Raw genomic sequence first — 13,876 nt, 5'->3', positions numbered from 1 at the left:
TTTGCTTCTTTACCTAACGTTAAAATGTGAACTTCTAAGGCAGATGCAGTGGTGTGCACATGGAATGCCAGCTACTCGAGAAGGATCACTTGAGCCCAGGAGTTCAAAGCTGTAGGGTGCTATGATCACGCCTCTGAATAGCCACTGTATTCCAGCCTAGACAGCATAGCACAGCTCATCTCTTTATTTAAAACAAAACCAAAAAAAAGTGGCCGAGTGCTTTGGACATGGTCAGAATTCCTCTGAGTTTCCTGAGTGGCTTAGTATCTTTGCTGGGACTTGGTGGTCGTGCATAAAGAGACATAAAAGTCAGAATAGAAAGCATGCTTTCTGTAATCCCAGTACTTTGGGAGGCTGAGGTAGGCAGATCCCTTGAGGTCAGGAGTTCAAGACCAGCCTGGCCAACATGTGAAATCCTGTCTCTACTAAAAATACAAAAATTAACTGGGTGTAGTGGCACATGCCTGTAATTCCAGCTATGTGGGAGGCTGAGGCAGAAGAATTGCTTGAACCTGGGAGATGAAGTGAGCCGAGGTTGTGCCACTGCACTATAGCCTGGGCAACAGAGAGACTGTCTCAAAAAAAAAAAAAAAAAAAGTCTTTCTATGTCAATGTCAATAGACTTCTTTTTTTGTTTGTTTGTTTTCCCGAGACGGAGTTTCGCTCTTGTTACCCAGGCTGGAGTGCAATGGCGCGATCTCGGCTCACCGCAACCTCCACCTCCTGGGTTCAGGCAATTCTCCTGCCTCAGCCTCCTGAGTAGCTGGGATTACAGGCATGCGCCACCATGCCCAGCTAATTTTTTTAGTATTTTTATTAGAGAAGGGGTTTCACCATGTTGACCAGGATGGTCTTGATCTCTTGACCTTGTGATCCACCCGCCTCGGCCTCCCAAAGTGCTGGGATTACAGGCTTGAGCCACCGTGCCCAGCCGTCAATAGACTTCTAAATCTTTTTAAATCACCACATAGTAGTCCATTGCATAGATTTGTCATATATTATTTATCTAACTCATTTTTGTTGAACATTTATTTCTAATTTTTTGCTGTTGTAAGTAATCCTGTGGTACACATATCCTTTGTCATTTCCTCAGGGGGACATTACAGAAGTAGAATTGCTAGCTCAAGGCACCATCTTGAGTTTCTTTAGTAGCTATAACTATGTGCTTTAAATGTCCCCTAAGAGCATATAGGGGCCAGAAAGGCTGCCCACAAGTTTTGAAACCTTCATTGCAATTAGGACTCATTGGCCGCTGGGAATCCAGAGATTTTAAACTGAGTTTTGGGTTTTTATGTTTTGTTGTTTTCTGGTGTTTTTTTTTTTTTTTTTTTTTTTTGAGACGGAGTTTCGCTCTTGTTGCCCAGGCTGGAGTGCAATGGCGCGATCTCGGCTCACCGCAACCTCCGCCTCCTGGGTTCAGGCAATTCTCCTGCCTCAGCCTCCTGAGTAGCTGGGATTACAGGCACACGCCACCATGCCCAGCTAATTTTTAGTATTTTTAGTAGAGACGGGGTTTCACCATGTTGACCAGGATGGTCTCGATCTCTTGACCTCGTGATCCACCCGCCTCAGCCTCCCAAAGTGCTGGGATTACAGGCTTGAGCCACCGCGCCCGGCCTTTTCTGGTGTTTTTGTGTGTTTATGTAAACCCAGGCCTGGGGATTTTCTATAAGTAATAGGCCTAACTAGAGACCTACTTCCTGTGTACAACCTCATACAGCAGCTTGAGGGAACATAATATGACCTACATGAAGGAACCCGCAGTTCTTTTGCTTATATTATTAATAGATGCTAGGTTGTTACTTACTGTAGAATGGGTATCTTTAAGTTTCAAATGAAATTAATTTTCTTGAAAGGTTCATTAATGAAAACAAAGATAGAAAATCGAGAGATCCATGAAATCACCAAGATTGTAAGAATGTGAATTTAGGCTGGGCATGGTGGCTTACGCCTGTAATCCCAGCACTTTGAAAGGCCGAGGTGGGTGGAACACTAGGTCAAGAGATCGAGACCATCCTGGCCAACATGGTGAAACCCCGACTCTACTAAAAAAAATACAAAAATTAGCTGGGTGTGGTGGCACGCGCCTTTAGTCCTAGCTATTCGGGATGCTGAGGCAGGAGAATTGCTTGAACCCAGGAGGTGGAGGTTGCGGTGAGCCTAGATCACGCCACTGCACTCCAGCCTGGTGCCTGGCGACAGAGCAAGACTCTGTCTCAAAGAAAAAGAAAAAAAAAAAAAAGAATATGAACTTAAAAGACAAAGCAGAGAACCAAGAGGAGGAATTTGGTAATCCAGCCTGGGCTTGGCATAGACGTTAATGTATACAGTTCTCAAAATGTGAAATACTTTAAGAGAAAATGTGGTTATAATTTGATTTTTTTTTTCTTTTTTCTTTCTAGGTATCTCATTCAGTTGCTAAACTTATATTAGTTAATTTCCACTGGCAAGTTTCAGAGATATTGGACAGGTAAGGTATTTGGGGGAGAAGAGATAACATTGCCCATAGCTGCTCTCTCCATGATGATGATTATTTACCTTTTGGACTATATTCCAATGTGCGTAGTATGTTTTTAAAGCATTGGATTCTATTTTATATCCTTTTCTCTTAATATGTTGTGAACTTTTCCCCATGTCTTCAGTATATTCTTCTACCCCAGTTTTAAAACTAGCACAATATTCTATCACAGATATTCCATACTTTTTCTAAACCTCTGTTGTTGGACAGTGAAGTTAATTCAGATTTTCTTTGCCATTGTTAATTTCTAATCAGTATCTTTCTAGGTAACACATGTCAACATCTGTTACTTCTTTTGGATACATCAACTTGAGGATTGCATCAGAGTACATGTCATATTTTCTTCAGAAAATGTAGGCTACTGGCCATATATGGTGGCTCACGCCTGTAATCCCAGGTCTTTGTGAGGCTGATGCGGGCAGATCACCTGCAGTCAGGAGTTTGAAATTAGCCTGGCCAACATGGTGAAACCCTGTCTCTACTAAAAATATGAAAATTAACTGGGTGTGATGGCACTCCTATAGTCCCACCTACTTGGGAGGCTGAGGCAGGAGAATCACTTGAACCTGGGAGGCAGAGGTTGCAGTGAGCCGAGATTGTGCCACTGGCCTCCAGCCTGAGAGACAGAGTAAGACTCCGTCTCAAAAAGAAAATGTAGGCTGCTTTACCACCCACCACCTCTGCCAGCAGCGTATTTGAGTTTTTCATTCCAACTCTTCCAGAATTAGAAAGCTTAAGATACAGACCTTAGAGTCTCAAGATGTGAGTTGTCAGGAAAAAGGGCTCCTCCTTGGCCATCCTCTGTAGAGCTCTTCTATGCTCACCCGCAGAGGCCTGTGTCCTGTCTAGCACAGTATTTCTCATCCTCAGTATTATTGACATTTTAGGCTAAGTAACTTTTCATAGTGGGGGCCTGATCTATGAATTGTAGAATGTTTGGCAGCATCCCTGGGGTCTACCTACTAGAAGCCACACCTCTAAGTCCTCGACAATCAAAATGTCTCTAAACATTGTCCAATAACTCCTGGGGAGCAAAATTGCTTCTGGTGAGAAGCACTTGATAACCATCCCTGCTTTTTCACACTGCAGTGAGTCTTTCTTTCTTTTTTTAATTTTTTTTTTTTTTTTTTTTTTTTTTTGAGACGGAGTTTCGCTCTTGTTACCCAGGCTGGAATGCAGTGGCGCAATCTCAGCTCACCGCAACCTCCGCCTCCTGGGTTCAAGCAATTCTCCTGCCTAAGCCTCCTGAGTAGCTGGGATTACAGACATGCACCACCATGCCCAGCTAATTTTTTTTTGTATTTTTAGTAGAGACGGGGTTTCACCATGTTGACCAGGATGGTCTTGATCTCTTGACCTTGCGATCCACCTGCCTCGGCCTCCCAGAGTGGTGGGATTACAGGCTTGAGCCACCGCACCCGGCCCGAGTCTTTCTTTCTTGTATGGTATGATTTTTTTTTTTTTTTTTTTTTTTGAGACGGAGTTTCGCTCTTGTTACCCAGGCTGGAGTGCAATGGCACGATCTCGGCTCACTGCAACCTCTGCCTCCTGGGCTCAGGCAATTCTCCTGCCTCAGTCTCCTAAGTAGCTGGGATTACAGGCATGTGCCACCACGCCCAGCTAGTTTTTTTTTGTATTTTTAGTAGAGACGGGGTTTCACCATGTTGACCAGGATGGTCTCGATCTCTCGACCTCGTGATCCACCCGCCTCGGCCTCCCAAAGTGCTGGGATTACAGGCTTGAGCCACCGCGCCCGGCTTTTTTTTTTTTTTTGAGACGGAGTTTCGCTCTTGCTGCCCAGGCTGGAGTGCAATGGCGCGATCTCAGCTCACCGCAACCTCCGCCTCCTAGGTTCAGGCAATTCTCCTGCCTCAGCCTCCTGAGTAGCTGGGATTACAGGCACACGCCACCATGCCCAGCTAATTTTTAGTATTTTTAGTAGAGACGGGGTTTCACCATGTTGACCAGGATAGTCTCGATCTCTTGACCTCGTGATCCACCCGCCTTGGCCTCCCAAAGTGCTGGGATTACAGGCTTGAGCCACCGCGCCCGGCCTGATTTTTTTTTTTTAATTTTTGTTTTGAGACAAAGTCTCACTCTGTCTCCCAGGCTGGAGTTCAGTGGCACGACCTCAGCTCACTGCAACCTCCACCTCCAGGGTTCAAGCAACTCTCCTGCCTCAGCCTCTCGAGTAGCTGGGATTACCAGCACTTGCCGCCACGCCTAATTCTTGTATTTTTAGTAGAATTTAGCTACAGAGGAAGATCATGCCTTTCCTTCTCCAGGCTGAACACAACTGGGAAGGACATACCAGCCAGAGCAGCTCAGCAAAATCGGGAAAGAACAAATTAGTTCCTGATTCACTAACTGCACTCATGCTCTGTACTCAAGAGTGGAATACATTTAGATGGAATTGCAGATGAACTTCTGCCTTGCTATTGTACTAATGCTGAAAACTCTGGAAACACATAGGCTCTGGTAATAGGGTATATCTCTCACTACCCTAACTGTTTCAGTATAACTCAGGAGTGGAGATTTGGATGGCAAAAGATACTTAAAATACTAGTGTGGGGGCCGGGCGTGGTGGCTCAAGCCTGTAATCCCAGCACTTTGGGAGGCCAAGGCGGGTGGATCACAAGGTCGAGACATCGAGACCAACCTGGTCAACATGGTGAAACCCCGTCTCTACTAAAAATACAAAAAATTAGCTGGACATGGTGGCGCGTGCCTGTGATCCCAGCTACTCAGGAGGCTGAGGCAGAATTGCCTGAACCCAGGAGGCGGAGGTTGCGGTGAGCCAAGATCGCGCCATTGCACTCCAGCCTGGGTAACAAGAGCGAAACTCCGTCTCAAAAAAAAAAAAATACTAGTGTGGGAATTAGGAATAAAACAGGCCCCTCAATAAGGATAGTGGAGGGAAGCACTCTGACTAGGTAGGGTAAAGAAATCACATAGATGAGACATAATTCTTTTCTCCTCCAATTCCTGGTGTCTCAGAAATTTGTTGACCTGGGCTTTGTATGGCACTTTTATTGCTATGTGATAATTCTGTTTAAATGGAAAATTATTCTAGGTGACTCCTGTCACATAATTTTTCTGGAGTTAAATATAGAAAGGGAATTGCTGGGCCGGGCGCGGTGGCTCAAGCTTGTAATCCCAGCACTTTGGGAGGCCGAGGCGGGTGGATCACGAGGTCGAGAGATCGAGACCATCCTGGTCAACATGGTGAAACCCCGTCTCTACTAAAAATACAAAAAATTAGCTGGGCATGGTGGCACGTGCCTGTAATCCCAGCTACTTAGGAGGCTGAGGCAGGAGAATTGCCTGAACCCAGGAGGCGGAGTTTGTGGTGAGCCGAGATCGCGCCATTGCACTCCAGCCTGGGTAACAAGAGCGAAACTCCGTCTCAAAAAAAAAAAAAAAAAAAAAAGGAATTGCTGGCTATAGCATATGTGTAATTTTGGCTTTGCTAGATAATTCCAAGCTGTTTTCCAGAGTGATTTACCACTTTACACTCTCAGTAGTGGTATATAGGTGTTCCTGATATTGTAAGACTTAAAGTTTTGTAGTTTGGTGGATGTAAATGACATCTGATTGTTTTTCATTTTGATATTTAGGAGGTTGAGAATCTTTTCATTTTGTATGTGTGTGTGTACATATATACGTGTGTGTGTGTGTATATATATATATATATATATATATTTTTTTTTTTTTTTTTTTTGAGACAGAGTCTTGCTCTGTGTCTCAGGCTGGAGTGCAGTGGTTCAATCCCTGCTCACTTCAGCCTCCACCTCCCAGGTTCAAGCGATCCTCCTACCTTACTTAGTCTCCTGAGTAGTTGGGATTCAGATGAGGTTTTGTTTCACCATATTGGCCAGGTTGTTCTAAATTTCCTGACCTCAAGTGATCCGCCCACCTCATCCTCTCAAAGTGCTGGGATTACAGGCATGAGGCACCATGCCCAGCCTTATACATATGATTTTTTTTTTTTTTTTTTTTTTGAGACACTGCAACCTCCACCTCCCAGGTTCAAGCGATTCTCTTGCCTCAGCCTCCCAAGTAGCTAGGACTACAGGTGCATGCCTCCATGCCTGACTAATTTTTGTATTTTTAGTAGAGTCAGGGTTTCACCATGTTGGCCAGGCTGATCTTGAACTCCTGACCTCAAGTGTTCCTCCTGCCTCAGCCTCCCAAAGTGTTGGGATTACAGGCGTGAGCCACTATGCCTGGCCTAGAAGTTTATATATTGAATTATCTTCCACTTTTTGGCTTGGCTTTTGACTTTGGTGTTTTCTGATGAATGATGAACTGAGGTTCTTTAATGTAGCATAATTTATCAGGATTTATGTATTTAATTTTTCCTTTTTATTATTCCTTTATATTTCACATTTTCTGTCTTGTAAAAAAAGTCTTTATACTGAGATAAAAGGAAGCTTAGTTCTGTGAGAAAGTAGAGGCAAAGATGCTTCACTGTGACCACAAAACATGGTAGTCTGTCCTATTAATGTGCAGGGGTAAAAATGTCTTTAGCTTCTAATTTCCTTCATTCCTGCTTTTTGTTTTGTAGATACAAGTCCAATTCTGCTCAACTGCTCGTTGAGGCTCGAGTTCAGCCTAATCCATCAAAACAAGTGAGTGTCTACTACTTGAATGAGGCTTCTAATTGCACATGCCTCTTCCTGTGGCGTGCAGTGTCATTAAGAAATACCTTTGCTGTGTTTATAGTTCAGTATGCCCACAATATTTGTTCTAGTATTGCCTTAAATCTGTTATGGTTTGAAAAGTTTCCTGATAGACAAGGAATAAATAATTGCCTGTCATTGCACCCTCTCCAGCCTTACTTTCCTCTCTACACTTTCAGCCTGCACTCCATTCCTTCTGGGTGCTTTGGTGTTTCTGAGATTACCTCATACCTATTCTGTTCTGTTTGTGCCTTCCTTTCCTAGAATGTCCAGACTCTGTCTCCACCTTTGCTTATAGGAAGGGAAGTCACCTTTAAAGACCCCAGTCCAAGCCGGGCGCGGTGGCTCAAGCCTGTAATCCCAGCACTTTGGGAGGCTGAGGCGGGTGGATCATGAGGTCGAGAGATCGAGACCATCCTGGTCAACATGGTGAAACCCCGTCTCTACTAAAAATACAAAAAATTAGCTGGGCATGGTGGCTCGTGCCTGTAATCCCAGCTACTCAGGAGGCTGAGGCAGGAGAATTGCCTGAACCCAGGAGGCGGAGGTTGCGGTGAGCCGAGATCGCGCCATTGCACTCCAGCCTGGGCAACAAGAGCGAAACTCCGTCTCAAAAAAAAAAAAAAAAAAAAAAGACCCCAGTCCAGCCGGGTGCAGTGGCTCACGCCCGTGGCTCACGCCCGTAATCCCAGCACTTTAGGAGGCCAAGGTGGGCGGATCACTTCAGGTCACAAATTCAAGACCAGACTGGCCAACATGGTGAAACCCCATCTCTACTAAAAATACAAAAATTAGCTAGGTGTGGTGGTGCATGCCTGTAATCCCAGCTACTTGGGAGGCTTAGGCAGGAGAATCACTTGAACCTGGGAGGTGGAGGTTGGAGTGAGCCAAGATTGTGCCACTGCACTCCAGCCTGAGCAACAGAGACTTCATCTGAAAAAGAAAAAACAAAAAACAATCCAAGCCACCTTTTTGACAAAGCCTGTCTCCTGGATCATTCCCTTGGAAACTCACCTAATTATATCTATAAGCCTTTTTTTTTTTTGAAGGTGGAGTCCCCCTGTTTCCAGGCTGGAGTGCAGTGGTGCATTCTTGGCTCACTGCAGCTTCCACCTCCTGGGTTCATGAAATTCTCCTGCTTTAGCCTCCTGAGTAGCTGGGACTACAGGTGCGTGCCACCATGCCCGGCTAAGTTTTGTTTTGTTTTGTTTTTAAAGATGGGGTTTCACCATGATGGCCAGGCTGGTCTTGAACTCCTGACCTCAGGTGATCCACCCACCTCGGCCTCCTAAAGTGCTAGGATTACAGGCGTGAGCCACTGCGCCCAGCAAGTTTTGTATTTTCAGTAGAGACAGGGTTTCACCATGTTGGCTAGGATGGTCTCCATCTCTTGACCTCATGATCCACCCACCTCAGCCTCCCAAAGTGCTAGGATTACAGGTGTGAGCCACCATGCCTGGCCTATATCTATAAACTTTCACATGTGTGTTGTCGTGATTAACTCATATCGTTTTACCACTTGTACCATAGATGCTGTATTTAAACAATGCATAGCAATTTCCTGTGTATCTAGGAGCTAAATGAACATTTGTTGAATGTTTTTTATATAAAGACCATGCCAAAAGAGCTCTTGGAAGGCAGAATTGGGGCTCAGATCACCACATAATTTCTGCAGCCTCTTAGGACAAAGGTTTCTAGAAACAAAATGGATAAATATGAGAATCCAGTTCTTTTCCTCAACTTGTTTTTTTATATTCCCAGTAAACCAAAAAGAACCTAATGTTCTAGTAAGTGGGCTTTTCCATTGGTTCATGGTTTTAGACAAGGTCCCCAGATTGTCTTTCTCTGCCAGATTGTGTAGCATGTTATGGATTCTGGATTTCATGCTCTACAGTTATTTGCCCACATTCTAAAAGTTTCTTCCCTAGAAGGTGTCTCCACATTCCCTCCCCCCAGATTAATAACATGTGACATCTGGTATATTATGGATGAGTTGTAACTTGGTAAAGGCTGTAGTATTTTGTGGTTTGGGCACATAGATACAGTAAAACCACTGTCCTTGACCAGTAAAACTACAGTTTTGGCTGTTAGAAGCTTTATAAACTCATCCTCTAATAACCTTTCTGACTGGGTTTCTAGTAGTTGTGAGGGGCAACTCTGCTGTGCTTAACAGGGGTAGTTTGCAAAAGAAACCTGATAGCTTCTAAAAAGAAATTGGATTAAATGACCTCTAAGGACCTTGGCAATTCTGAAACCCTGAATTTTTCAGTCTGCCCTTATAAACCATTGTAAGTTCTCATTTCAGTCTTCTTTCGGCCTCTGAATCCTAGTGATTTTGCAAGCCCAGCTTAGCTGCTACCTCCTTCAGGAAGCCTTCCTAGTATATACTTTTAGCTTAGCACCCTTGGGACTCAGAGTCCACACATTGCAGTTGAGCTTTGATAGTTGTTTCAGGGTAAGGATCACTTCCCATACACCTGGCTGCATGAGGTACCCTTATGGCCTCCTGCTCCTGACTCCCCTTTGGCTCATGTGGCTCTGCTTCTGTCCAGGTTTCCACATCCCATCCCCCTCACCACTGTGCAGTGTGTATGCAGTTTGTGCGAAAGGAAAACCTACTCTCTCTGGCCTGTCAGCACCAGTTTTGCCGAAGCTGCTGGGAACAGCACTGCTCCGTTCTTGTCAAGGACGGCGTGGGCGTGGGTGAGTCTGCCGCAGAACTGGGAAAAGGCTGGCATGAAGTGTTTATCTTTGACTCTGCCTTTTCATATACTCAGGTAAACTGAGTACTTTCTTCTGAGCCTGATTGGGGTTTTTATCATCAAAACTAGTGATTTTCAAATACATCATTACAGTGACAAAGTTTTCCACAGTCCTCAGCAAAACGAGAAAATTAAAGATAACGTTAATGTTGGCATGAGTGCAGAGCTCCTTTCTCTCACCTTTTGGGAGATTGATCCTTTAAGGTGCCTACCTGAATTCCACAAGTGGCAGCCATAAGCCCACAAGAGTGTGCTGCTTTTTAGGTAACAGCAGAAATCAAATTTGACGATTAGTTGCAGGAGTATTTGTTAAACTGTGATTTGATGATACTGAAACAAATTAGCATTGCATTAATTGGGATCTACGAAGTCCCACAATTGGTGATAATCACCTGTACATAATGTTAAATAAACATCATTAACATCTTGTTAGTCAAGAACGCTATTTAAGGAATTTTTTTTTTTTTTTTTTTTTTGAGACAGTGTGTCGCTCTGTTGGCCAGGCTGGAGTACAGTGATCTCAGCTCACTGCAAACTCCTCCTGGGTTCATGTGATTCTTCTGCTTTAGCCTCCTGAGTAGCTGGGACTACAGGCACACATCACCACACTCTGCTAATGTTTGTATTTTTAGTAGAGATGGGATTTCACTATATTGGCCAGGCTGGTCTTAAACTCCTTACCTTGTGATCCACCCACCTCAGCCTCCCTAAGGGGCTGGGATTATAGGATTTTTAAAATGGTTTTGTTATTATTTTTTTTTTTTTGGTTTTGTTATTTAATGATGCTGTTAGTGATATAATTTGGGATAATATTTTAGTTTCATCATGTGAAAATATGCTAATTTCTCTCCTTTCTGAATAGATTCTGTTGCTTGAAGTGTTTCTTACATGGAATCTGGATTTGTTGATTGAACTGGGTGGGCAAGTTGTGTCTTCTGCAGTATGGTTGTCCATGAGGTTGTCTTTATTCAACAGGAGTCTCTTGTATGGCTCAGGACTGTCCGCTCCGTACACCAGAGGACTTTGTGTTTCCATTGCTTCCCAATGAAGAATTGAGAGAGAAATACAGGCGCTACCTCTTCAGGGACTATGTGGAGGTATTGCCAGCCTTTGTTCTGCCCTCTCTCTTCCTGGGCCTACCTTCCATCGGATGGTTACCACAGTTACTTACTTTATAGACTAGGCTGACATTAAGTGACGGTGTTTGAAGAAAGAGCTCTATGGCTTTAAAAAAGTTTGAAAACCACTAGAGTGATAGTGAAGAGCACAGGCCCTGGAGTCAGACATACCGTTGTATGAATCTCGGATGCTTCCTTGCTATGTGATCACTGACTTTTTTTTTTTCTTTTTTTCTTTTTTTTTTTTTTTTGAGATGGAGTTTTGCTCTTGTTACCCAGGCTGGAGTGCAATGGCGCGATCTCGGCTCATCGCAACCTCCGCCTCCTGGGTTCAGGCAATTCTCCTGCCTCAGCCTCCTGAGTAGCTGGGATTATAGGCACGTGCCACCATGCCCAGCTAATTTTCTGTATTTTTAGTAGAGACGAGGTTTCACCATGTTGATCAGGATGGTCTTGATCTCTCGACCTTGTGATCCACCCGCCTCGGCCTCCCAAAGTGCTGGGATTACAGGCTTGAGCCACCGCGCCCGGCCGACTTTTTTTTTTTCTTGAGACAGAGTCTCGCTCTGTCCCCCAGGCTGGAGTGCAGTGGCATGATCTCGGCTCACTACAGTCTCCACCGTCTGGGTTCAAGTAATTCTCCTGTCTCAGCCTCCTGAGTAGCTAGAACTACAGGTGTATGCCATCATGCCCAGCTGATTTTTGTATTTTTAGTAGAGACGGAGTTTCAACATGTTAACCAGGATCTTTATCTCAACCTCATGATCTGCCTGCCTTAGCCTCCCAAAGTGCTTGGATCACTGGCGTTAGCCAGCATACCCAGCCTTAAAAAAAACTTTTTTTAACCTCTGAGCTTTGATTTTCTCTTCACAGAATGGAAGGACATGCCCACCTTATACATAGTTGCTTAAAGAAGCTGTTGTGTGTCACCGGGTGAATACAAGTCAGGCATATTTAGGAGCTGCTGTTACATTCAGTTTTCTCTATGGTTGAGCAGAGAGGTGTATTGCTTCTTGAGTAATTTGAAAACTTGTCCAGGATTCCAGCATGGTTGCTTCTGGAGTCCTTTCCCTCTGTTAGGCCAAATGCCTAGTTTTGCTGATTCCATGCATTATAATTTTCTTTTTCTTTTTTTTGAGACAGGGTTTTACTCTGCCACCCAGGCTGCAGTGCAGAGGCCCTAATATGGCTCACTGCAGCCTCTGACCTCCCAGGCTCAAGCAGTCCTCCCACCTTAGCCTCCCAAGTTGCTGGGACTACTGTCACACACCACCAAACCTGGATAATTTTTGTATTTTTTGTAAAGACGGGGGTTTCATTCACCATGTTGCCCAGGCTACTCTTGAACTCCTGAGCTCAAGCCATCCATCTGATGCAGCGTAACTTTCATCTTTGTCTTTTTGCCTAAATTTATCACATAAATTTATGGTCTGAGTCTTGTTGTGCACATGCCACAAGATAGACAGAAGGTCTTGTTCTTTGTGCTGCTTGTTGCCATTAGTAGATAAAAAAGATGGAATCTCAAAAAAAAAGAAAACAAAAAAGATGGAGCCTCACTCTGTCGCTCAGGCTAGAATGCAGTGGCATGATCTCAGCTCATTGCAACCTTCATCTCCCAGATTCAAGCAATTCTCCAGCCTCAGCCTTCTGAGTAGCTGGGATTAGAGGCATACAAAACCACGCCCAGCTAATTTTTTTTTTTTTTTTTTTTTTTTTTTTTTTTTTGAGACGGAGTTTCACTCTTGTTACCCAGGCTGGAGTGCAATGGCGCGATCTCGGCTCACTGCAACCTCCGCCTCCTGGGTTCAGGCAATTCTCCTGCCTCAGCCTCCTGAGTAGCTGGGATTATAGGCACGTGCCACCATGCCCAGCTAATTTTTTGTATTTTTAGTAGAGACGGGGTTTCACCATGTTGACCAGGTTGGTCTCGATCTCTCGACCTTGTGATCCACCCGCCTCGGCCTCCCAAAGTGCTGGGATTACAGGCTTGAGCCACCGCGCCCGGCTTGCCCAGCTAATTTTTATGTTTTCTTTCTTTTGTTATTATTTTTTTAGTCAAGTGCAGTAGTGAGAATGGGGGAAAGAGTAGAACAAGGAGTTTGATCTGTAACTGACTGTGAATAATCAATTGAGATAACTCACTACCTTTCGACCAGCAGTTTTTATGTTTTCTAGTAGAGACAGGGTTTCGCCATGTTGGCCAGGCTGGTCTTGAACTCCTGACCTCAGATGATCCGCCTGCCTTGGCCTCCCAGAGTGCTGGGATTACAAGTGTGAGCCACTGCACCCAGCCCTCAGAGATACCTTATGCACAGCTAACAAGACTGTGTTTCTGAAATATGCCCTGGTCCATATGCACTTTGATCTCATGCATGCAATTCTGTATTCTTTTATTTATTTACTATTTTAAAATTTTTTCAGAGATAGAGTTTCTCTATGTCATCCAGGCTTGAATGCATTGGTGCAGTCAGCTCGTTGCAGCCTCACATTCCAGGCCTCAAGCAATCTTCCCCACCTCAGCCCCCTGAGTAGCTAGGACTACAGGCAGAAGCCACCATGCCTGGTACAGTTCTTTATCACCTTAGATCATTCTACTGAGTTGATACTTAGTTTAAGCTAAATGTTCAAAGTTCCTCTTTAATACGTTGCTTATGTTCGGTCTTCGTGACATACCTTCTGAATTCATATAGCCCCTTAATAGAAGTCATGAGCTGGGAAAACAGAAAATGTTTGAATATTCAGGGCATTTTTTTTTTTTTTTTTTTTTAGGTGGAGTTTCGCTCTTGTTACCCAGGC

The 13,876-nt window shown here is 44.3% G+C and overlaps 1 protein-coding gene across 4 annotated transcripts in view; it reads left to right on the top strand.

The window, feature by feature from the left end:
• ARIH2 (ariadne RBR E3 ubiquitin protein ligase 2) overlaps nucleotides 1–13,876 on the top strand; it is a 75,320-nt gene that overhangs the window by 46,750 nt on the left and 14,694 nt on the right. For all 4 annotated transcript variants that reach the window (XM_074403893.1, XM_039477706.2, XM_039477705.2 and 1 more), the window contains 4 exons: nucleotides 2,403–2,470; nucleotides 7,086–7,149; nucleotides 9,753–9,903; nucleotides 10,938–11,059. In XM_074403893.1, the coding sequence (XP_074259994.1) occupies nucleotides 9,792–9,903; nucleotides 10,938–11,059 (234 nt within the window). In that variant the 5' untranslated portion in view covers nucleotides 2,403–2,470; nucleotides 7,086–7,149; nucleotides 9,753–9,791. The remainder of the gene's footprint in view (nucleotides 1–2,402; nucleotides 2,471–7,085; nucleotides 7,150–9,752; nucleotides 9,904–10,937; nucleotides 11,060–13,876) is intronic.

The sequence above is a fragment of the Saimiri boliviensis genome, chromosome 8 (assembly GCF_048565385.1).
Source record: "Saimiri boliviensis isolate mSaiBol1 chromosome 8, mSaiBol1.pri, whole genome shotgun sequence".
Taxonomy (NCBI): Eukaryota; Metazoa; Chordata; class Mammalia; order Primates; family Cebidae; genus Saimiri; species Saimiri boliviensis.
The sequence above is the reverse complement of the archived record's forward strand: the minus strand, read 5'-3'. Positions and strand labels throughout refer to the sequence as shown.